The 22,935-nt window shown below is 43.6% G+C and overlaps 1 protein-coding gene across 1 annotated transcript in view; it reads right to left on the bottom strand.

The window, feature by feature from the left end:
- syngr3a (synaptogyrin 3a) overlaps positions 1–8,143 on the bottom strand; it is a 56,397-nt gene extending 48,254 nt beyond the window's left edge. The window contains exon 1 of the mRNA XM_073060735.1: positions 8,013–8,143. Within this exon, the coding sequence (XP_072916836.1) occupies positions 8,013–8,111 (99 nt within the window). The 5' untranslated portion in view covers positions 8,112–8,143. The remainder of the gene's footprint in view (positions 1–8,012) is intronic.
- Positions 8,144–22,935: the final 14,792 nt, after the last annotated feature.

Genomic DNA, 22,935 nt, shown 5'->3' with positions numbered 1-22,935 from the left:
TCAATATTTGACAGTTTTGCTGAATTACTTAAAGACTTTTCCTCAGCTATCTAAACAAAGTTAAAGACTTAGAGAGCAGGTCTTCTTGGTGTTCATACTGAATCATTTGGGAAAAACAGAAAATTCAGTTATGGGGGAGTAGGGCCCAAAATGAACCAGGGTAGACAGATTTTATATTTGTTACAATTTAATTGGATAAAAATAACATCCTTTCTAAAAGTATGCTTCCAATCATTTTTCATTCTCTTTTATACTCAGCTTATCAGAATGATCTTACATAGATGGCATTTCATGTGCTAGGCATTCTTTGTTGAAAATAAATAAAAAATGCAGATGCTGAAAATCTGTAAAACAAACACAGAATGCTGGAAACACTCAGCAGATCAGGCAACATCTGCAGAAAGAGAAACAGAGCTGATACTTCAGGTGCTTTCTTTAGACCGCAAGACCATGCAGAATAGGAGCAGAATTAGGCCATTCTGCCATTTCATCAAACCTGATCCATTTTTCCCCTCAGCGTCAATCTCCTGCCTTCTCCCCACATCCCTTCATGCCCTAACTAATCAAGAATCTATCACCCTCTGCTTTAGATATACCTGTACCCAATGACTTGGCCTCCTTAGCTGCCTGTGGCAAAGGATTCCACAGATTCACCACTCTCTGAATTAAGAAATTCCTCCACGTTTCCATTCTTTGTCTCTTTTTTAAGGAAAAAAATGTTGCCCTTTCTATACAAGCTACTTTCAAAAAAAATAATGAAAAAGTGCTTGAGTTAAGTTTCTCTTAACTCAAGCCATTAAACAATAAAGAGCTCCTAATTAATAATTACTGAATCAGGTTTGATAAATTTTATAAAGAACCAAGGAAATTGCCATGAACTGTACAGGTATTAAGTGTTGATTATTTTAGGCATGATGTTAATTTGAAGCCTACATGGATGTAAATGATCCCATGAAATTAAAAGCAGGCACATCATCTCCATTATCCAGCCACAATTATTAATATCAACAGAAACAGATTAGTCACATTCACGGTACCATGGAAAAATTGGCTACCATGCCTCTTATTAAAATAGTCATTACTTTCATGTTTTCTCTACTTTGTGACAACATAGAGGCCATTTCAGCCTAACAAAGCTGTTCTATTTAATTAGCTGTACAATGCATTTGTATGTCTGAGGTAATAAAACCACCTTATCAAGAATGGATTTCAATTATCATGTAACAATTAATTTATATACAAACACAAGTAAGTGAAAAGAGCACAGGAAAATCAATTCCAATTCTATCAGGCCCACCATATCTGTTCCATAATCCACTTAAACACAGACTCTCCATCTAATCACATAATCTCCTGTAAAAACCACACAAAAAAAAACTTTTGTAAATTCCCCTGCAACTCCATTCCACAATCAACATTTTCTGAGACTCAGTTAAATGGTTTCCCAGAATAACAGTTAACCACGATAACTGGAACTGGTCTGTTAAATTCCCCTTAAGAAAACAAAATAAATTATTAGCCAAAGGACATTTAAGTGATGAGGTAATGTCAATCATAGATTTTCCCCTGAGGGACTTTCAGTGGAAGTTATTCTAATCCAAACACCCACTGACATATCCATTTTATATGGAAATTCTCCAATTTCAAGATTTCAATTTCAAAAGATACACAATTTGAGTGAAGGGAGCTCTTTATTACTTTAAAGGCCCTATATTTTTCTCAAAAGGCCAGTAAAATAAATGTCCATAGAACCATGGGGATGTTCCAGTAAAGCTTGACAAGACATTACCACAAAGAACACAAATTACGTAACAATTGATGTGTAGTCTTAAAACCGAAGTTTCTTCATGGGCACCTGACAGCAGAACATACTCCCTTTATACTCAATCATCCGCCTTCACGATTGGACCAATTCAGAAAACGAGAGTTCCTTACCATGTGTCCCAAGTCAAGAACTATGTAACACTGGGTCTGAAACATAACCTATACAAATGTATCCAAACAAAAGCTGGGTGAATCAAGTTCTAAGAGGCTTTGGCTACAGTTAGTTTTTGAAGGCTGTATATGCCTGAAGTTTAGGTAGAGAAATAAACATTGAAATTTAGTTTAATTTAGCATTGAGGTCGGCACAGATGTCGTGGGTGAGGGGCTTGTTTGTGTTGTATAGCTCCATGTTCTGCATCTATAACATTCCCATATGATCCCCTTCCCAATGTCCTAACTCTACAATAAATAAATATAGGGAAGAGGATGACCTGATAACAGCCAATCTTCCTTAGAACATTCACACCTAGTAGTACTGAAACTGGAAAGTAATATGTACTATTAAGTAAAGCAAATGATAGTATTAACAGGACAAAAGTAATGCAATCTACTATAATACTCATGTCTCAATGAATGCAGTCGGTTTCCAGGGTACAGATGTGATTGCATCTTCAAAGTGGAGGCAGCCTTCTCTCTTTTAGATGGTTTACAATTTGGGATCAGCTACGTGCGGATCAACTGCCGTTATCCCAGTCTTACAGTCTGTTCAGACTCACTGAAGGCAACAAGCTGTGACAATACAATATGCCGACCTCCTGTTTGCTTTGACGCTCTCAGCCAGCTCAGCTTTCCATCTCTTTTCGTTCCCAAAGCTCTCCTGAGATGTCAGGCTCCAGTGGTGCTGGCTATCACACAACCTCTCTATGTCAATGCCTCACTTATTGGTCCATGGAACAGAAGTATGAACATTCAGCAGATAGTGATGCAGTTGGACAGCTGACTGAAGATAATGTCCTCAGGAATAGGCTCACCATCCATCCATCCAGCAGACCATTAGCTTGGTAATGAATGTGTGACTGACAGAGTCAGAACACACTGGACACTAATGTATTTGTCCTATCAGGAGATCCTTAGGAAAGACCTGGTGTTGGTAGAGTGCAAACTGTGAAGCCTTCTCTCCATGTACCTACAACCCAGGTCTTGCTGCTTTCGAGGGGTTAGTTAGGTGACAGATTTGGTAGATCTACATCATGTTGTGCTCCATTGTTCACACTTTCTTAGCTTCTACACAAGAAGCAGCTTTTGCACTGAATATGTTGAAGGATGTCATCAACTGCCAATAATGGTTGGTCAGCATCCTGCATCCTGACGAAGGGTCTTGGCCTAAAACATCAACTGTACTTCTTCCTATAGATGCTGCCTGGCCTGCTGCGTTCCACCAGCATTTTGTGTGTGTTGCTTGAATTTCCAGTATCTGCAGATTTCCTCGTGTCCAGTGATAACATCCAGCTTCCTGATGGTCAGTATGGACTCTCTAAAGGCACAAAGGATATCTGTCCATTTAACTTGGGGCCTATTCCCTGGTGCAGCGTCAGCAACATGAAGCAGCCTCGAGTAAAGACATTCACCCTCAAACCGATAAAGTTGAACAAGACAGCCCAAGACAGAGCAAATCTATTTGACCCCACTGTGGATCTTAAAGTGTTCTAGTGAAGGCCCCTCACAGTGACCTCGCCAGTCATGAGGACAAGAGAGGGACAGTTCACAGTACAGTTTCAGTAAGCAGCCAGGTTTCATCAGCAGCTTCAAAATAAAAACCTATTCACACAATAAAAGACCTGAGGCTGCTGAAGGCAACACCTCCCAAATACCAACATCAAAGCTGCTAATGGAAAAGGATGAAGCAGTTCCCTCTTGTTTTGGTCTGCTAACTATCACTTTAAATCAGACAGATTACATATTGTCAATAAGATGTTTCTTAAAACTTCACAAAATAACAGTGCCATTGTTCCGAAGTTCATCATCACTGACTGCCTGGGTAATGATTTGAGTGGAAGTAAAATATTAACAGGCTCAGTCACAAATTAATACCAGATTAGGTCGAAACGTCGTCACTACCTCCTCCCATAGATGCTGTCTGGCCTGCTGAGTTCTGCCAGCATTTTGTGTTTTTTATTTATTTCCAGCATCTGCAGATTCACTCATGTTGCCAAGTAATACCAGATTGTTACTTTACAAATGACAATGCTGCCTATCAGTTTCTAATGAGTAACCTGCAGAGTTAATAAAAAGGGAAATTTAGCACTTTCTACCAAGTAGCTTCAGTTTTCTTTAGAAGAACAGGAAATTTCTGGAAGAGAATTGTGAAAATGAGAATTTCTGGACCTTTTATGATCTGTTTTAAAGGAAATGCATATGAGAATTTCCACAAAAATGCTACACCCGTGTATTTATTCTTTGTTAAAAAACTTCAAGAAATATTCAAACAGAAATTTTATTTCCAAACTACATATAATTTACTTTGTTACTGTGTCCAATATAAGTAACAGTTTGATTCCAAGGCCAATAGTTCACAGAAGGGTTCTTAATCAGGGTTCATGAAAGAGACAGGGATTAAAAAATTAACATGATTTTTTGAACTTTGCAGTGGTGGGTAGTGAGCAATTTTGTTAGAGGTCTCTCAGCCCAGTGCACAGTACTGCCCTATTTATTTGATTGAGTCCATTCCCTGTTTTTGATGCAGGTTAGGGGAGACCGTTGATAATTGGAGAGCACTGTATTGCACGGAGGGGAGGACAGTAGGCTGATGAGGAGCGCGAAATGTGTTTTCCAAGCATTGAATGGACTCGCTCAACTTGGGCTATGACATCAGCCTCTCCCTCCTGAATTACCTTGAGAGTGAGGAAGGACACCAGAAAGCCTCAAGTCTTATTGAAAACCAGCTGGAAGAACTGCTGAACAAAATTGAACAGTATTTATCCTCCCTTTCAACACAAGTGTATGGCTGGTTAAAGGACCCTTTTCTCTGAATATTCTGACTTCGAGAGAAGAGGAAGAACTCTGAGCTGCACTCTGATGATGCACTCAAGATGAAATTTACTGACTTACCCCTGGATGAGCTCTGGATTTCTGTGAAAGAGTATCCTACCATTCATCGGAGAGCAATGAACATCTTGCTGTAGTTTTCAACTTCTTACATGTGTGAGCAAGCTTTTTTCTTGTTTAACAAGCATCAAGAACAAGGGTAGAAATTGTCTCATTTCAGTTGAAGGTGAAATCCATGTGTGCTTATCTCAAGTTCAACCCAGAATTGAGTATTTGTGCAGCAAAAAAAAACAAGCACAGATTTCACATGCTAGGTCTGTATTCGAATCTGATCATGTCATTGAGTAAGAAAATCTTTTATCAAAGTCTTGTATAAAATTGTGTATTAAACTTCAGTTATAAAATTGTTAATAAATTTTCATGTTCAAGTAGCATTAAAATCAATTTACAACCTTTATTTAAATTAAATCTACTGAGTCTATCTTTAAAAAAATTAAATCCAATTTTGGCTTAAGTCAGTTATTTAACAGAAATTTATTATGTTTGCCTAATGAATTTTAAAAAATTTTTTGAAAGGGAAAAGAGATTAATTTCAAGAAAGGTAAGCTAAGCTTATCTACCCCCTCCCCACCCCCAGAAAGGTCGGCTAAAAATTCATTCTCTACTCAAAAGAGCATTGACAATTAGTTTTGGATTATAATCTTTATAATTTACTGATCACACTAAATTACCATGAGCTGTAGATACAATAATTTTTTAAATCAGGGGTTCCCCGAGACCTGAAACTTATTTCAAGGGTTCCTCCAGGGCCAAATGGTTGCGAAAGGCTGTTTTACAGGTTAAAGCAAAGCGCCGGGTTGGTCTTTCTGTTACTTTGTACAAGTCCACATCTGATTCATTGTCCACCAGTCTGTGACCAGCACAACCACTTAGGGTACCAAATTATGGGCTTTACTTTAATAATTCAAAGAATTATGAATATTAAAATCACACTAAACTGTGTAGTGGGCAAGGGAGCTGTTTTAAGTGCTTAATCTGCGCCTCCCTTCATCCCCATACCTGGATATTATAGCAGAAGGCCGCTAGAGGACCAAATTTAGCAAATACGCTCTGATGACATCATCTTCCAGATCTTGCCAATAAAATGCACTCGCTGAGCAAAATAGTAAATGGCATTATTCCCTATTCTGGATCCCATTCAAAAGCAGACAGCATTAGTCAGCAAGCGCATTTTTAATGGATTCAAATTGATTTCCAGATTGTCCTGCACACCAGTCTTATGGTGTGACTGATGGACAAAGTCAAGCAAATCCATCAATTGTTACACAACGTTCACGCGGCGTTTCACAACAAGACCTACGCTCCTGTGTAAAATTTAATTCATGCATACAAACTGGGGGGAAACAAACAGCGAGCGGGCTGATAACGAAAAAACTAATTTCAGTTTCGCTACCCCTCGCGCTTAATGCTAAAGGGGCGCAAAATCCCCAATACTATGCAACCGAATTGTCAATGAAATTCATTCGACCCACGACCAGTAAGTGTGGTAATATTTGTTCTATTAGTAGAGCTGACCAACGGAGCAGAATCCTGAAGCAATATGTTCAGTGAATTACTTTATCATTCAGTTCACAACGCACATTCCTTTTGAATCGAACCTACTCTACAATCAGGTGCATAACTTTCACTAATACACAAGCACAATGTTTATTTTTGGATAAGACTCGCAAATTAATGTCAGTCATAAAAGGGAATGACAAAGTGAACTGTATCTACGTTGCTGGGGGGGACTATCAAGTGATTTCTACCCCCGCACCCTTTTTATTTTACCCAGGCGAGACAGAGCGCATACATGACGTGCTAGCTATTGTTTCGCTAACAATCTAGTTCATGCACAAGGCACGCATTAGATGAGCCCAAATGACATCCAATTAGTATTGGAATCAGACATTATAACCCCACGTCACGTAACAAGAGCACATCGGATACACGATGCCTGGAGTGCAGCCGAAAAGCAGGAGTGCTGGGCTCAACGTGAAACCCCGAACCAATGCTACAAATTATAACAATAAAATTAAAACTTCCTGTTCATTCCTCTTTGCGACAAAATTGCATTTGTACGTTCCAAATACAATTGTGTACAAAAAGTACTTCCGATTAACGCACCCAAACCTTGACAAAACGCAATAAATTACCATTAAGTAAATTTACAATACATATTAAATCTTTGTTAACAACTATTAAATGAATCGCGATGAAAGCTTGTTATATTGTTATCAAGGCCTGGAAAGTAATTTAATGTCTAACTGACGTCAATGTTTCCTACAGATATTGTAGAATCCATCCAAGCATCCAATTGTAAAATAAAGGCGCCAGAGGCTGAAGACTACTTAACCTCTGATTAGTTATATTGAAACTTTTTACAAAGCCTTAACTTGATTTGAAAGGTAAGCTTATAACCCGTTCCATGGAATCTCGATTACTTGAGGCAACTTTGTACAGCGCTGACGAGGAATTTCGCATGTTTCCAAGATCACTCTAATTTGAAGAATGGCTGAGGAGATGAATTCAGGTTTTGCTAGTAAACGTCCTCGGAATACTGTAACAGCATTTAGCATCTGATCACTCTGGCAAAACCGACGTACAAAAGCGACCCTGTTCAGATGACACAACCGATACTGGTCTTGGTTTTGTAGAAAGACACAAGTGAAAATGGGTTTCCCCACCATTTCACAGGGGAGGGTTGGGAAGGGAAAAAGCCATTTCTGCACCATAAGGAAAATTAAAATAATACCAGTTAAGTTCCGTGCTACCTGCACTTGGGACACCTTGGCCCATAAATGCTATTTACAAACAACGCCAAAAATAAGGATCCCAGATGCTGAACAATTAATAAACGTCGGAGCAATGATGCTCGTACTGCTCCCATCTTTTATATAAAAAAATATCAATTATGGTAAAAAAATAAACCTCTGCTTTGATAATTTGTTGTTTGAACACCACGGGTATTTACAGAAAATGGGAGAATAGAAACGCATCCCAGGGCTCTGTCTATCTTCCTTGCATCAGTAACACGACAGCACCTGGATTCTGAGAAATCTTCCAGGTAGGATATGTCTCCAAACATCATTTCACAATTTATAAAGACTTAGAGCCTTTTATTTCCAATTTTAAAATAAATAAACGCAGTACCGCTGCCTTACCCAGCTGAGGATGCGGAGAATGGTTTGGGGCTGCTTGAGGAAAGCGATGGGATCAAGAGCAGCCCCAGCCTTTCCAGCGCCGTACGCACCTCCTTCCATCTTGAGCCTGTCTGTCTGTCTCTCGCTCAGCCTCCGCCTCAAGTACAGGAGCCGGGCGGCGGGAACGAGCACTTCCCTGCGGTTGCGCAAGAGCGCGCCCCCGTGCGGCGTCCCCCTGTACAGGCGGAAGTAAAACGAGCACAGCGCTGGCTGTCAATCACACCGGAGTACGGGGCGGCGTTACTGCGCGGCAAGAATGAAGTTATTTTGCAGGACAAGGCACACTCTTTATAAAGGGGAGCTACAGTGACTGCTAAATGAGTGCCACTTATCAGGCTTGCTGTCACTGTTCGACAGGATAACCAAAGTGCATAGATACTACCATGAGACAAAACAACAAAGGTTTATACCAATATTTTGGTTAAGAGGATCTAGTTGAAAATAGAAAGTATGGAGTTATTTTAAAAGTGCAAATTAAGAGCAGCAACGAGAGAGACGATGAAAGCGGATCAGTGGTTGAAAGACAAATTGTTTTTTTATTATTGATGGGGGGGATAGTTAAACTCACAAGGCTGCAGTGCTGGGTGGAGTTTCCAAAATTTCCGTCAGACCACCAGGATTTCCCCTGAGTTCTCCAGTTTTCTCCCACATCCTATGTGGGTTGATAGGTTAACTGACCACTGTAAATTGCCTGGTGTGTGTAGGTGTAGAATTAACAGGAGGGGAGGAGTTGCTGAGAATGTGGTGAGATTAAAACGGGATTAGTGTACATGGGTGATTGATGGCCATAGCAGACACAGTGGCCTGTTTCGATTGAAAGGCAGGACTGACTAAAGGTCTAAAAAATACACCTTGATAGAGGAGGAGAGGAAAACAATAATGAATCAAATAAAAACTATAGAAAGCAGATCTGCTCAATACTTCAGTGGGGAAGGCTCAGTTTCCAAGTATCTTCAAAACAAATATTGATAAATGTTTAGGTATTAATGAAGAGGATATAGTTCAGGAAAAAGGTTCTGCAGTAAAAGATTAACCATGATGATACTGAACAGCAGTACAGCCATTGAGGGTTGAATGCCTACTGCTGGTTATATTTCTGACAGCTTGATGTGGAGACGATGGTGGGAGAGTCTAAGACCAGAGTGTACAGTGTCAGAATAGAGTGGTGTCCTTTTAGAACAGAGATGAGGAGATATTTCTTTAGCCAGAGAGAGGTGAATCTGTGGAATTCTTAGCCTCAGGGAACTGTGGAGGAAAAGTCTTTATGCATATTCATCCCCCTACCTTTCCCTTCACCTGGTATCAACTTCGTCTTCCTCCCCACCTTTCCCTTCACCTGGTATCAACTTCATCCCTCCCTACCTTTCCCTTCACCTGGTATCAACTTCATCCCCCCCCCACCTTTCCCTTCACCTGGTATCAACTTCATCCCCCCCCACCTTTCCCTTCACCTGGTATCAACTTCATCCCCCCCCACCTTTCCCTTCACCTGGTATCAACTTCATCCTCCCCCACCTTTCCCTTCACCTGGTATCAACTTCATCCCCCCCCACCTTTCCCTTCACCTGGTATCAACTTCATCCCCCCCCACCTTTCCCTTCACCTGGTATCAACTTCATCCCCCCCTACCTTTCCCTTCACCTGGTATCAACTTCATCCCCCCCTACCTTTCCCTTCACCTGGTATCAACTTCATCCCCCCCCACCTTTCCCTTCACCTGGTATCAACTTCATCCCCCCCTACCTTTCCCTTCACCTGCTATCAACTTCATCCCCCCCCACCTTTCCCTTCACCTGGTATCAACTTCATCCCCCCCTACCTTTCCCTTCACCTGGTATCAACTTCATCCCCCCCCACCTTTCCCTTCACCTGGTATCAACTTCATCCCTCCCTACCTTTCCCTTCACCTGGTATCAACTTCATCCCCCCCCACCTTTCCCTTCACCTGGTATCAACTTCATCCCCCCCCACCTTTCCCTTCACCTGGTATCAACTTCATCCCCCCCTACCTTTCTCTTCACCTGGTATCAACTTCATCCTCCCCCCACCTTTCCCTTCACCTGGTATCAACTTCATCCCCCCCCCCACTTTTCCCTTCACCTGGTATCAACTTCATCCCCCCCTACCTTTCCCTTCACCTGGTATCAACTTCATCCCCCCCTACCTTTCCCTTCACCTGGTATCAACTTCATCCCTCCCTACCTTTCCCTTCACCTGGTATCAACTTCATCCCCCCCGCACCTTTCCCTTCACCTGGTATCAACTTCATCCCCCCCCTACCTTTCTCTTCACCTGGTATCAACTTCATCCTCCCCCCACCTTTCCCTTCACCTGGTATCAACTTCATCCCCCCCTACCTTTCCCTTCACCTGGTATCAACTTCATCCCTCCCTACCTTTCCCTTCACCTGGTATCAACTTCATCCTCCCCCCACCTTTCCCTTCACCTGGTATCAACTTCATCCCCCCCCCCCACCTTTCCCTTCACCTGGTATCAACTTCATCCTCCCCCCACCTTTCCCTTCACCTGGTATCAACTTCATCCCCCCCTACCTTTCCCTTCACCTGGTATCAACTTCATCCTCCCCCCACCTTTCCCTTCACCTGGTATCAACTTCATCCCCCCCTACCTTTCCCTTCACCTGGTATCAACTTCATCCCTCCCTACCTTTCCCTTCACCTGGTATCAACTTCATCCCTCCCTACCTTTCCCTTCACCTGGTATCAACTTCATCCTCCCCCCACCTTTCCCTTCACCTGGTATCAACTTCATCCCCCCCTACCTTTCCCTTCACCTGGTATCAACTTCATCCTCCCCCCACCTTTCCCTTCACCTGGTATCAACTTCATCCCCCCCTACCTTTCCCTTCACCTGGTATCAACTTCATCCCTCCCTACCTTTCCCTTCACCTGGTATCAACTTCATCCCCCCCTACCTTTCCCTTCACCTGGTATCAGCTTCATCCCCCCCCCCCCACCTTTCCCTTCACCTGGTATCAACTTCATCCCCCCCTACCTTTCCCTTCACCTGGTATCAACTTCATCCCCCCCTACCTTTCCCTTCACCTGGTATCAGCTTCATCCCCCCCCCCCCACCTTTCCCTTCACCTGGTATCAACTTCATCCTCCCACACCTTTCCCTTCACCTGGTATCAACTTCGTCTCCCTCCCCACCTTTCCCTTCACCTGGTATCAACTTCATCCCCCCCCACCTTTCCCTTCACCTGGTATCAACTTCATCCCCCCCCACCTTTCCCTTCACCTGGTATCAACTTCATCCCCCCCCACCTTTCCCTTCACCTGGTATCAACTTCATCCTCCCACACCTTTCCCTTCACCTGGTATCAACTTCGTCTCCCTCCCCACCTTTCCCTTCACCTGGTATCAACTTCATCCCCCCCTACCTTTCCCTTCACCTGGTATCAACTTCATCCTCCCCCCACCTTTCCCTTCACCTGGTATCAACTTCATCCCTCCCTACCTTTCCCTTCACCTGGTATCAACTTCATCCCCCCCCACCTTTCCCTTCACCTGGTATCAACTTCTTCCCCCCCCCCCCACCTTTCCCTTCACCTGGTATCAACTTCATCCCCCCCCCCACCTTTCCCTTCACCTGGTATCAACTTCATACACCCAACCTTTCCCTTCACCTGGTATCAACTTCATCCCCCCCTACCTTTCCCTTCACCTGGTATCAACTTCATCCTCCCCCCACCTTTCCCTTCACCTGGTATCAACTTCATCCCTCCCTACCTTTCCCTTCACCTGGTATCAACTTCATCCCCCCCCACCTTTCCCTTCACCTGGTATCAACTTCATCCTCCCCCCACCTTTCCCTTCACCTGGTATCAACTTCATCCCCCCCCACCTTTCCCTTCACCTGGTATCAACTTCATCCCTCCCTACCTTTCCCTTCACCTGGTATCAACTTCATCCCCCCCCACCTTTCCCTTCACCTGGTATCAACTTCATCCCTCCCTACCTTTCCCTTCACCTGGTATCAACTTCATCCTCCCCCCACCTTTCCCTTCACCTGGTATCAGCTTCATCCCCCCCCCCCACCTTTCCCTTCACCTGGTATCAACTTCATCCCTCCCTACCTTTCCCTTCACCTGGTATCAACTTCATCCCTCCCTACCTTTCCCTTCACCTGGTATCAACTTCATCCTCCCCCCACCTTTCCCTTCACCTGGTATCAACTTCATCCCCCCCTACCTTTCCCTTCACCTGGTATCAACTTCATCCTCCCCCCACCTTTCCCTTCACCTGGTATCAACTTCATCCCCCCCTACCTTTCCCTTCACCTGGTATCAACTTCATCCCTCCCTACCTTTCCCTTCACCTGGTATCAACTTCATCCCCCCCTACCTTTCCCTTCACCTGGTATCAGCTTCATCCCCCCCCCCCACCTTTCCCTTCACCTGGTATCAACTTCATCCCCCCCTACCTTTCTCTTCCCCTGGTATCAACTTCGTTCCCCCCCCCCCACCTTTCCCTTCACCTGGTATCAACTTCATCCCCCTTCCCACCTTTCCCTTCACCTGGTATCAACTTCATCCTCCCCCTACCTTTCCCTTCACCTGGTATCAACTTCATCCCCCCCCACCTTTCCCTTCACCTGGTATCAACTTCATCCCCCCCCACCTTTCCCTTCACCTGGTATCAACTTCATCCCCCCCCACCTTTCCCTTCACCTGGTATCAACTTCATCCCCCCCCACCTTTCCCTTCACCTGGTATCAACTTCATCCCCCCCCACCTTTCCCTTCACCTGGTATCAACTTCATCCTCCCACACCTTTCCCTTCACCTGGTATCAACTTCGTCTCCCTCCCCACCTTTCCCTTCACCTGGTATCAACTTCATCCCCCCCCCCACCTTTCCCTTCACCTGGTATCAACTTCATCCCCCCCCCCACCTTTCCCTTCACCTGGTATCAACTTCATACACCCAACCTTTCCCTTCACCTGGTATCAACCATCACCTTTCACCTTGTACTCTTTCCCCTTCCCCCACCTTCTTATTCTGGCTTCTTTCTCCTTCAATTCGAGTCCAGATGAAGGGTCTCATCCTGAAACATCAGCTCTTCATTCCTTTCCATTGCTGCTGCCTGAACTGATGAGTTCCTACCCATTTTGTACAGGCTGTTTTCAATATTTTGGGAGCCATCCTTTAAAGAGCGATTTACTGTGTCCTTCGATGCACCAGTGCAGTCCTTGGCTGACCAAGGAAAACGAGGGTAAACATAAGACCTCAAATCCAGCACAATATTCTTGGTGTGACAGGAAACAGTGATCTAAGCCCTCCTGGGTGCTTCTTCGACTTGGATCATAACTGCAGGCATCTCAAATCAACACCATCTCCAACAAATCCTCCGAACCCACTTGAAAGGAAGCAAACCATCCCAGCTCAACATCCCCAGCACTAATACCCTAATTTCATACCCAGTTGGCTCCACTGGGCACTCCACTTTGTCCTCATGCCCAAGACCAGGCCTTTGAAATGAGCACGAGCTCTGTCAGGCAAGAGATTCCCAGGTGGACAAAGGGCAAGGTTCAAGGACGTGCTCAACGCCTCCTTGAAAACAATTGAACATTCTGGCTGATAACCATTCAGAGAGATACAACTGAGAACCTAGAGTCCATGTGTTGGGAGAAGACACTTGCACAGCATAGACAGCAGAAGAGGGTCACCACTTCACAAACTCTAGGAATCTCCTGTCCTATAAGCAGGAGCTTGGTCAAGCAGTATCTGTGGAGGGAAATGAACAGTCAGCATTTCAGGTTAAGGCCTTTCACCTGGACTTTAGTTTTAACATAGTTAACATATGTTTTAACATAGAGGGAAAGGTATAGTGTGTATCACTGATCTCAGAAAGCAGCACCAAAGGCAATTAAAATGGTTATCTTAAATTCAGCTTTTGTTTTGTATATATTACTTTCAATGAACTTCCCTTTGACATCTGCCTATCATCTCTCCTAACCTGGATCCACCTATCCTTTGCTATCTCTTGCTCCACCCCTACCTAGCACTTTTTTTCTTTTACCCTGGCTATCTCCCCTCTACCTTTCAGTCCATCTGAAGGGTCTCTACACAAGATGCCAAATGTCCAATTCCCTCCATTGATGACAAATTACCCACTGAGTTCCTCCAGCATCTTGTTTATTGCTCCACACGGCGGTATCTGCGTCTCTTGGATCTTCACCCCCAGTCTTCTCTGTGGCAGATGACAGTAAATCACCTTAGAACTTTCAGAATAATAATGAGGCAGCCTGCAGAGAGGAAGTCATCACCTTGACACAGTAATGTCAAGAAAACAACCTCTCCCTCAACGCTGCAAAAGAACTGGTTGTGGATTACAGGAGGAATGGAGTCAGGCTATTGACATCAATGGATCTGGAGTTAAAAGCTTCAAGTTCCTCCGCATAAACATCACTGAGGATCTCACATGGTCTGTATATACCAGCACAACAGTGCCTCTTTCACCTTAGATGGCTAAAGAGGTTTGGTATGGCTCCCCAGATTCTAAGAACTTTCTATAGGGGCACGATTGAGAGCATCCTGACTGGCTGCATCACTGCCTGCTATGGGAACTGTAACTCCCTTAATCGCAGGACTCTGCAGAGAGTGGGGCAGACAGCCCAGCGCATCTGTAGATGTGAACTTCCCATCATTCAGGACATTTACAAAGACAGGTGTGTAAAAAGGGCCCCAAGGATCATTGGAGACCCGAGTCACCCCAACCACAAACTGTTCCAGCTGCTACCATCCGGGAAACAGTACTGCAGCATAAAAGCCAGGGCCAACAGGCTCCGGGACAGCTTCTTCCACCAGGCCATCAGGCTGCTTAGTTCATGCTGATGCAACTGTATTTCTGTTATATTGACTATCCCGTTGTACATAATATTTATTATAAATTACTATAATTGCACATTGCACATTTAGATGGAGACGTAATGTAAAGATTTTTACTCCTCGTGTATATGAAGGATGTAAGTAATAAAGTCAATTCAGTTCAATTCAAATGAAGTGGGAGCAAATCATTCTAGATCACAAGGAAACACAGAAACAGGAAAAAGTTAAATGTGCATTTCTGGTATCCTAATGCAGGGTAGAAGCAGACAGAATAGAGAGGTGGTATATCTTGTTGCCAGATTCAAGAATCTCAGTTCAGGGATCAGAGTTCATAGAGCGGCATTGTTTTCTTTTGGATAAAGGAGATGAAGGGAAGATTAAACTGATGTCCATAAAATTAAGGGGAAAAGCAGAAAGAGTTGGTATAGTAATTACAAGAAAACATTTAATTAGGTTGAAAGATTGCAAGGAAGCCAAAAAAATAATAATCATTCAATAAATGCTAAGAATCTGAAACTCTAACTGGCATGATGGTGGAAATCGCCTTCATTTCTGAGGATTACCTGGATGAGCATTTGAAGAGCCAGAGAAAGATCAGGGAAATAAGATTAAAATAAAGTCCACCTTTGACCCAATGTAATCCATGTTTCAGTGTTCTAAGTTCCTGAGAATCTGACCGGTGCTACTTAAATGCAAGTTTTATTGTCCATGCTACACTGATCTCGTAAAGCAACACCAAAGGCAATTAAAATCCTGCATTCTGAAAGCTGATTGAACTTTCAGGTTTTGTATATTTTACTCTCAGTGAAGTTGAATATTCTGGCCAGAGCAATATGCCCAGAGAGTGGAGATCATCTTTTCTCCCCCCAGAAATTGCACAGCATTATGAAGTTTCCATTTCACAAATTGTGTTGAATCACAACCCAGGCCTTCCCCAACTTGAGCGATGGCATTGGTGTTGCACTTTGCACTACTTTGCATTATCAGCCCTCCATCGTAGGCAGATACCGGTAGGTTACCACAGGGAACAGAGGTCATCTTTGCATTGTGTCTTTCCATGCTTCCTTCTCTAATGTAAATCATCTGGTACACCCAGCTTCCTGCTTGTGCCACTGGACCTCCCGCTATAATCGTGGCAGAAGCCCTGGAGAAATGGCATAAGGAGAAATATGTGATGCCTTTCTGGGATTTTCATTGATTGTCAGCTCCCTTACTTGAACTCCAGCAGTCAAAAAATGTTTGCTTCAAAAGAAGGAAGTCCATTATGATCCAGATGGAGCCCATGATCAAGCAAGCACATGATCAAGCAAGCAAGCTTGATCAATCAAGCCTTTTAATGAGCTGAAAAGGCAGGCACAGGAAGGGAACCCAGGAGAATGTAACTGGCAGAAGTCAAAATGACAGCTCATCCTGATATTCATCTGCTGTACACAGGATTATGTTTCTGATCATAGAATGCACAGACGTTTGTGGGAGACAGTTGTCCTTTGTCAGCATAATTAAGGCTTGAACTTAGAGTTATGGTAACTATGCTTTGAAGATTACACTTCATTAACTCTACCTCACGAATTTAATTATAAAAAATTATTAAATATGAAACACTGTTTTTCTTAATGTTCAATGCCATTACACAAAGAACTTCCTTTCTTGATCATGGGACCAATAAGTGTTTTGTTTCACAGTTAAGAGTTGCTGTACGCAAGATTTGTGCAAACAAGCACAGAAAGTTTCACAAGATTGAAACAATTTTAAAACAGTTTCCATTGAAGAACTGAAAAATAACACATCCTGAAGGTAATAACATCAAGTAAAAGCCTACTAGCTCTTAATGCCTTACCATATTTAAAACAAACTTCTCAATGTCATCTGGTTCTTGTGACCATCAATTACTATTAAACATCCTCATGGTATCACAGTGCACTTTGAATCTTTTTGATGAGTCAATTTAGCTAAAATCACTCTTTACTCTTTCCCCATAAAAATTAATCTTTTTTTATCAAATTCATTCCTAAGTCTGCTTTCAATAAGTGCATGTGACCCTGTAAGAACATTGCATAATGATGTTTCTCATTCTCTCACTGTGATAGAGTGGAGATCAAAGTTGCCCATGGGAGATAATTGCTTTTAATGCCATGTAAGAAGGGGAATTTGATAGATCTGTCCTGAAGAAGAGTCTTGGCCTGAAATGTCAACTGTTGTTTCATTTCCATAGATACTGCTTGACCTGCTGAGTTCTTCCAGTATTTTGTGTGTGTTGCATGCACCTACTTCATTGTCTTAATCATCTGCCCTCTCCATTCAGAGATGTGATAGAATGCACTACGATCCTCTCTTCCTCTGCACTTCCTGCTATTTATTGTCCAGCACCAAAAGCAACAGTAGTATCTAAACAACCTTGGTCTTCACACAATCACAAGTGTTCCTTCTGTTATGTACCCCTAGAGTTCATATTTTCTGTGGACAATCGTTTTAAAATGTCGGGAGAATGAGACTGGCTTTTGGACACTGTTTGAGCTGTTGTTACAGAGAGAGAGAGGGGTAGAATGCTCAGAAGATTGGGCTATGGTTTCTCGGCAGTTTGTTTACATTTCTACAAGGACACTTGCCTGCTTGTAAAAAAGCCTTACAGAGAGAGGAGGGTGGAGCGGGTTGACGGGCAGCTGGTGTCCAGCATGCTGAAATAAATACCAGGTCAGCAGCTGGACCCACTCACACGGTTTTGGGCACTGGACGAGATTGTTGTGCCCACAGGAAGGTGGGTTTGTGGAAGATCGATTCAGGGAAATCGATCAGTGGCTCTTGCAGTGCAGAAAAGGTGTGACCGGTGGGGAGTTATTTGTGTGTCCAACCCTGGCCTGGGTTGATAACTCTACCACAGAAGAACGGTCACCTTCGTTATGGTCACAGTCGGTGACTTTAAAGGAAGAGAAGAGGGGAGAGGAAGGTTTGAAACAGAAGAAACCCTAATGACAAAGAGGTCACTGTTTGGACTCTCTCCTCTGTAGCCTGTAAGGGTGAGTTTGAGTTCCATTCGAATACGAGGGTGTGATTGTCACATAGTTAATCCACAGGAGTGGGTTCTCTGGTGAGGGGAAGCCTTTGTGATAACCACTTGTGTGTTACCCCTGTCTGGGTGTGGTAGTTCACTGAAGAAAGGCACCCTTGTGGCAAATCACTGTAGGAGTTATTTTGTATGTCCTGGAACTGGATAAGTGGCTATCACAGTTGTTTGTTTGGAGTAACCTTGTGGAATCTACCTGTGTGTGATAATCCTGGCCTGGGTTGGTAGTTTTACCACTTGAAGATGGTACCTCAGTGAAAAGCTACTGTTGGTGATACCTGGATTCTGTTTGAGTATCCTGTTGCCACCACTTTGGGATGACCCGGAGCTGAATTTGGGTGTGGTACCACTTGTGTTGAAAGAATATTCGTTGAAGATCACTGTCGGTGATACTTCATGTGTGGAGTGGAACAACTTCGGAGATAAAACCTACAGCTATTGTTCTTTTGGAATATCGACATAATTGCCTTCTCACAACATGTGCCTTTGGATTACTAATCTCTCTCTCTTACCAACAACAGCAACCTCATGCATTGAACTGACATTTCTTACATATCATTGTAAGACTGGATTCATTTACCCCTAGACTTGAAGAAGCCTGGTTTTCGTATTTCCGCACTTATGTATATATACATCATCGCTAACCTGTTTGATATATCTGCATTTATAATACTGTATTGCGTAGTTACTAATAAACATTATTAGTTTATAGCAATACCAGACTCCAATATGTTTTCCATTTCTGCTGGTTCTTTAACCCGGTCACGGGGTACGTGACACTTCTATTCTCATTACTTCCCCTCTTTCTGTACAGAAAGCATGCTTGCTTTCTCATTGTTATAGTTCTGAAATCTGAAATATTAACTCCATTTCTCTCTCTTGCATGTTTATTTTTCTGTAACTGTAGAAATGTTTTTTTTTAATCAGCAACTGTGCTTGTACATCTGGAAGATAATACAAACCTTACTTACACGTGCATGATAATGTCCAAACATTTTGGTTTATTTCTATCTACCTTAATGATCAGTTCCTTTATCCCATGCTCAGAAAATACAGCTTGGTTCAGATGACTCTGTTTTATTCCCTGAATAAGACTCTCATGGTGTGCTAAAGAACATAATTGTTCGTATCTTCACTGTTGGAGGCAACTCATTAATGCCTGATGGAAAAACAAACAAAATTTTTGACTTGATTTTCTCACAATAGCTGATCTGTCAAAGAAGATAAATATTTACAAGTTACTGATAAATGTAGATTTCCAAAAAGGCTTTTCATCATGTATTGATAATAGAGCATCATCTTTAGCTGGCGAACAAAAGGACAACGATTATTTTAATGTTATTGTCATAAGAATTGGACACCACCCTCACACTTCTGCAATAATGAAAACAACTTGCTAAAGATAAGAAAAAAAGCACGCATCAAATTCCTCCTACAATGAAGTAGGCAGCACACAGATCCATGTGAAAAGTTAAGACTCCCAATCCAATGTCTCCAGGATCCACTCTCAAAATATAGATGCACGTTACAAACAGTAAATGGAATTCTCAAACATTTTGAAGAGATCCATTCAGACTGCGAGCAATCCAGCTCAATCCCCTGCTGGAGTTCAACTACTTTTTAAAAACATTGAACACATGTGCCTCTTACATTCTTTTAAACAAACAGTATAAGACACGTATGACAGTTTTCCATCTTTCAGTGAAATTTCCCTTCAGTTTCCTCTGCCTCACAGAAAATAACCTCAGCCTAGCCAATCTTGCAACTTAACTGTTTTTTACAATGTTGACAGCAGTTTTGTAAATCTGTCCTGCACCTGTTTAGTGGCACCACATCCTTCCTGTGAGTCAATATAGTACAAAATGCTCCACTTGTGGTCCATGCCCAGCTCTTGTCTGATACTTCAGACAATTAAAACAAACGTCTCCCATACCTGCTCACTTGTCATAAGTATCTATTGTTACAACTGTGGACACTGCCGCAGAGTGTGGGCACTGCCGCAGAGTGTGGACACTGCCGCAGAGTGTGGGCACTGCCGCAGAGTGTGGGCACTGCCGCAGAGTGTGGACACTGCCGCAGAGTGTGGACACTGCCGCAGAGTGTGGGCGCTCTTGCAGGTGGCCAGCTGAAGGAAGAACACTGGAGGATGTATGTATTTCAGCCAATCAGGGATTCTTTGTAATTGCATTTAACTCTTCCTTTTGTTTCAGTCTTGCCAGTTCTCCCTGATTGGCGTAGTCCCTGTTCCGGGAATGAAGATCAGTGATTTAGATAGACACTGTTAAAGGAGTGGTAATAATTTAGTTCTTGGTTACTCTTTTCAAGTTGCAGTGATGGTGTTAGTTTTTGGTTAGTTTGAGAGTTTTTAGTTAGCGGCCCAGCCTTGTAGTTCTTATTTCCCTTTGTTTTGATAGTTCTAATCAAAGCTCAGTGAAATTCCGCACTCTTGCAGTTGAGATGGGATGGAACGAGAGATCTTTCATGACTGCTTTCCAGCGTGAGCTGAGCACAGGGATCCGGAATGAGATTGCAGTGCAACAGGACAACCTGGATGGCCTGATAAATCTGGCCATTTGAATTGACAACCAATTCAAGGCTCTCGAATGGTTCTTAGAGAGCAGCAGTTATGTCAAGCCAGGGAAGTGTGAGTTCCTCAAAGAACAGGTATTGTTCTTGGGCCACTTCCAGTATTCAAATGGACCCATGTAAACTTCAGGCAGTCACAGAGTGGCCCAAACCATCTACGATCAAGCAGCTGAGGTGTTTCAAGGGGTCTGCAAACTTTTGTCGCTGCTTCATCAAAACTTCAGTTCCATCGCGGTCGCCGTAAATGCACTTACCAAGAAGACCCCTGAAGGATTCGAATGGACAAGAGAAGCAGACCAAGCATTCTCAGAGCTAAAGCAGTGCTCTCTGTGCCAATTTGACATCTCTGAGGACAATGCCAATCCAGAGCCTATCCTTACCCATACATGCATATCTTTTCCAGTGATTTTGGGAATAGGAGCAGAGGAGAAAGCTGCCCAACAGTTGGATCTAGGCCCATGTGGGGGACCCCCCAACCGTTTGTTCCTGACTCTATGTGCTCCAGAGTGTTGAGTGGGTCACTCTTCTTGTCTTGTTGGCCATCCATGAATCCAACAGACCCTGTAATTTATAAAGAGATTATTTTGGTGACCATCTATGTCCCAAGATGTCCTTGACTTTGTCTCTGTCTGTCCTGCTTGTGCCCAGCACAAGACCCTGCTGGTCTGTTCAACCCACTGCCTGTACCTCACCATCCCTGGTCCCACCTGCCGATGGTTTTCCTCACTGCTCTGCCTCTGTCAGATGGGAAGATGTTCTGAAAGTTGTGGACTAGTTCTGTAAAACTGCCAACTTCATTGCTCTTCCCAGTCTTCCGTCAGCTCATAAAACTGCCACCCTCATGGTTCAGCGTGTGTTCATCTGCACAGCTTCTCTCAGGACATAGAGTGTGATCGAGGACCACAATTCATGTACCGTTTCTGGAAGACTTTCTGTTCTCTTTTGGGAGCCACAACCAGCCTCTCATCAGGTTTCCACCTCCCAGTCTAAAAGCCAGACTGAGAGAGTGAATCAGGAATTACAAACTACTCTGCACCTCCTTGCCTCCTCTAACCCCACAACTGGACTTCCAACTGGCTAGGGCAAAGATTGCCCACAATAACTGCCAGTCGTCGACCACTGGCACGTGCCCCTTTGACTGCCAAAAGGGATTCCAGCCACCATTCTTCCCTGACCAAGATATTGACATGGGAGTCACTGCTGCTGGACAGTTGGTCCAATGTTACAAGCACATGGGATGATGGCCAGGACTTCTCTGCTGTACACCCAGAAACAATATGGCCAGCAGGCTGATCAGCCCTGCTGACAGGCGAGGCCTCACAAGCCAGGGGGAGAAGGTCTGGTTGGTGAAACAGACGTCTTCCATTGAGAGTAGAGAGCTGCAAGTTGGGCCCATGCTATGTGGGACCATTTGTAGTGGAGAAAGCTATCATCAAAGCCTCCTACAGACTGCATCTACCATCATCCTTGAAAATTCACCCAGTGTTCCAAATTTCCCAGCTGAAACCGATGACTTCCACCAGTTGCTCCAGTGAGTCCCCTCCCCCTCTTCCCTACTTGATGGATGGGTCCCTGGTCTATTCTGAGCAGTGCATCCGGCCACCTCTCTGGGTGTGAGGTAGTGTCCAGTACTTTGTTGATTGGGTGGGGTATGGCCTAGAGGAATGATCGTGGTTCTGGCTTGACACATCCTGGACAAGTCTCTCATCCAGGATGTCCAGCGACTGCAGGCCTCTGGCACCTTGAAGGTGGGGCCCTGTCACAACCGCAGACACTGCCGCAGAGCGTGGGCACAGTTGCAAACAGGCATCTGAGAGAAAATGGCAATCACACACATTCCAGCCAATTAGAATTCCTTTGTAATTGTATTTAACCCTGTTCCTATTGTTTCAAGTCTTGTCAAGTCTTGATCGAAACATAGAAACAACAGCCTTTCCTGTTTACCTTAGTCCACGTGTAAAGGGGGTTTCTTCTTTTTTCTTTGTTACTGTGTATGTAATCAAAATGGCTTCTTTGTTTTGTTAGAAGCAGGAATGCTTCTTTGTTGCGAGAGAGTGCTGGAAGCTTGTTTGGGTTAAAATTTACTGATAACGAGAATTGTATTCCTTTGTAAACCAATTGGGATTAATGTTGTTCTTTCTTCTGAGTCTGTAAGCTATTGTTGGCGGGCTTTTGGGGAGATCGGCGCAAGGGGTTGAGAGAGAGAGGACGTGATGCTGTAAGCTGGGCGAGGAACGGACCCTAAGCGGGGTTCCAAGGCCAGGAGGTACTCCGAGGAGAGGAGATAAAGCTAGATGTGTTTGGTTGACCACTTCGGGTGGTCCTAAGCTGTGAGTCGAGGAGTTCGGAGGGGATCAAATGGTGGCCAGAAGACTTCAGTAATTG

This window comes from Hemitrygon akajei, chromosome 11 (assembly GCF_048418815.1).
Source record: "Hemitrygon akajei chromosome 11, sHemAka1.3, whole genome shotgun sequence".
In the NCBI taxonomy this organism is placed as follows: Eukaryota; Metazoa; Chordata; class Chondrichthyes; order Myliobatiformes; family Dasyatidae; genus Hemitrygon; species Hemitrygon akajei.
The sequence above is the reverse complement of the archived record's forward strand: the minus strand, read 5'-3'. Positions and strand labels throughout refer to the sequence as shown.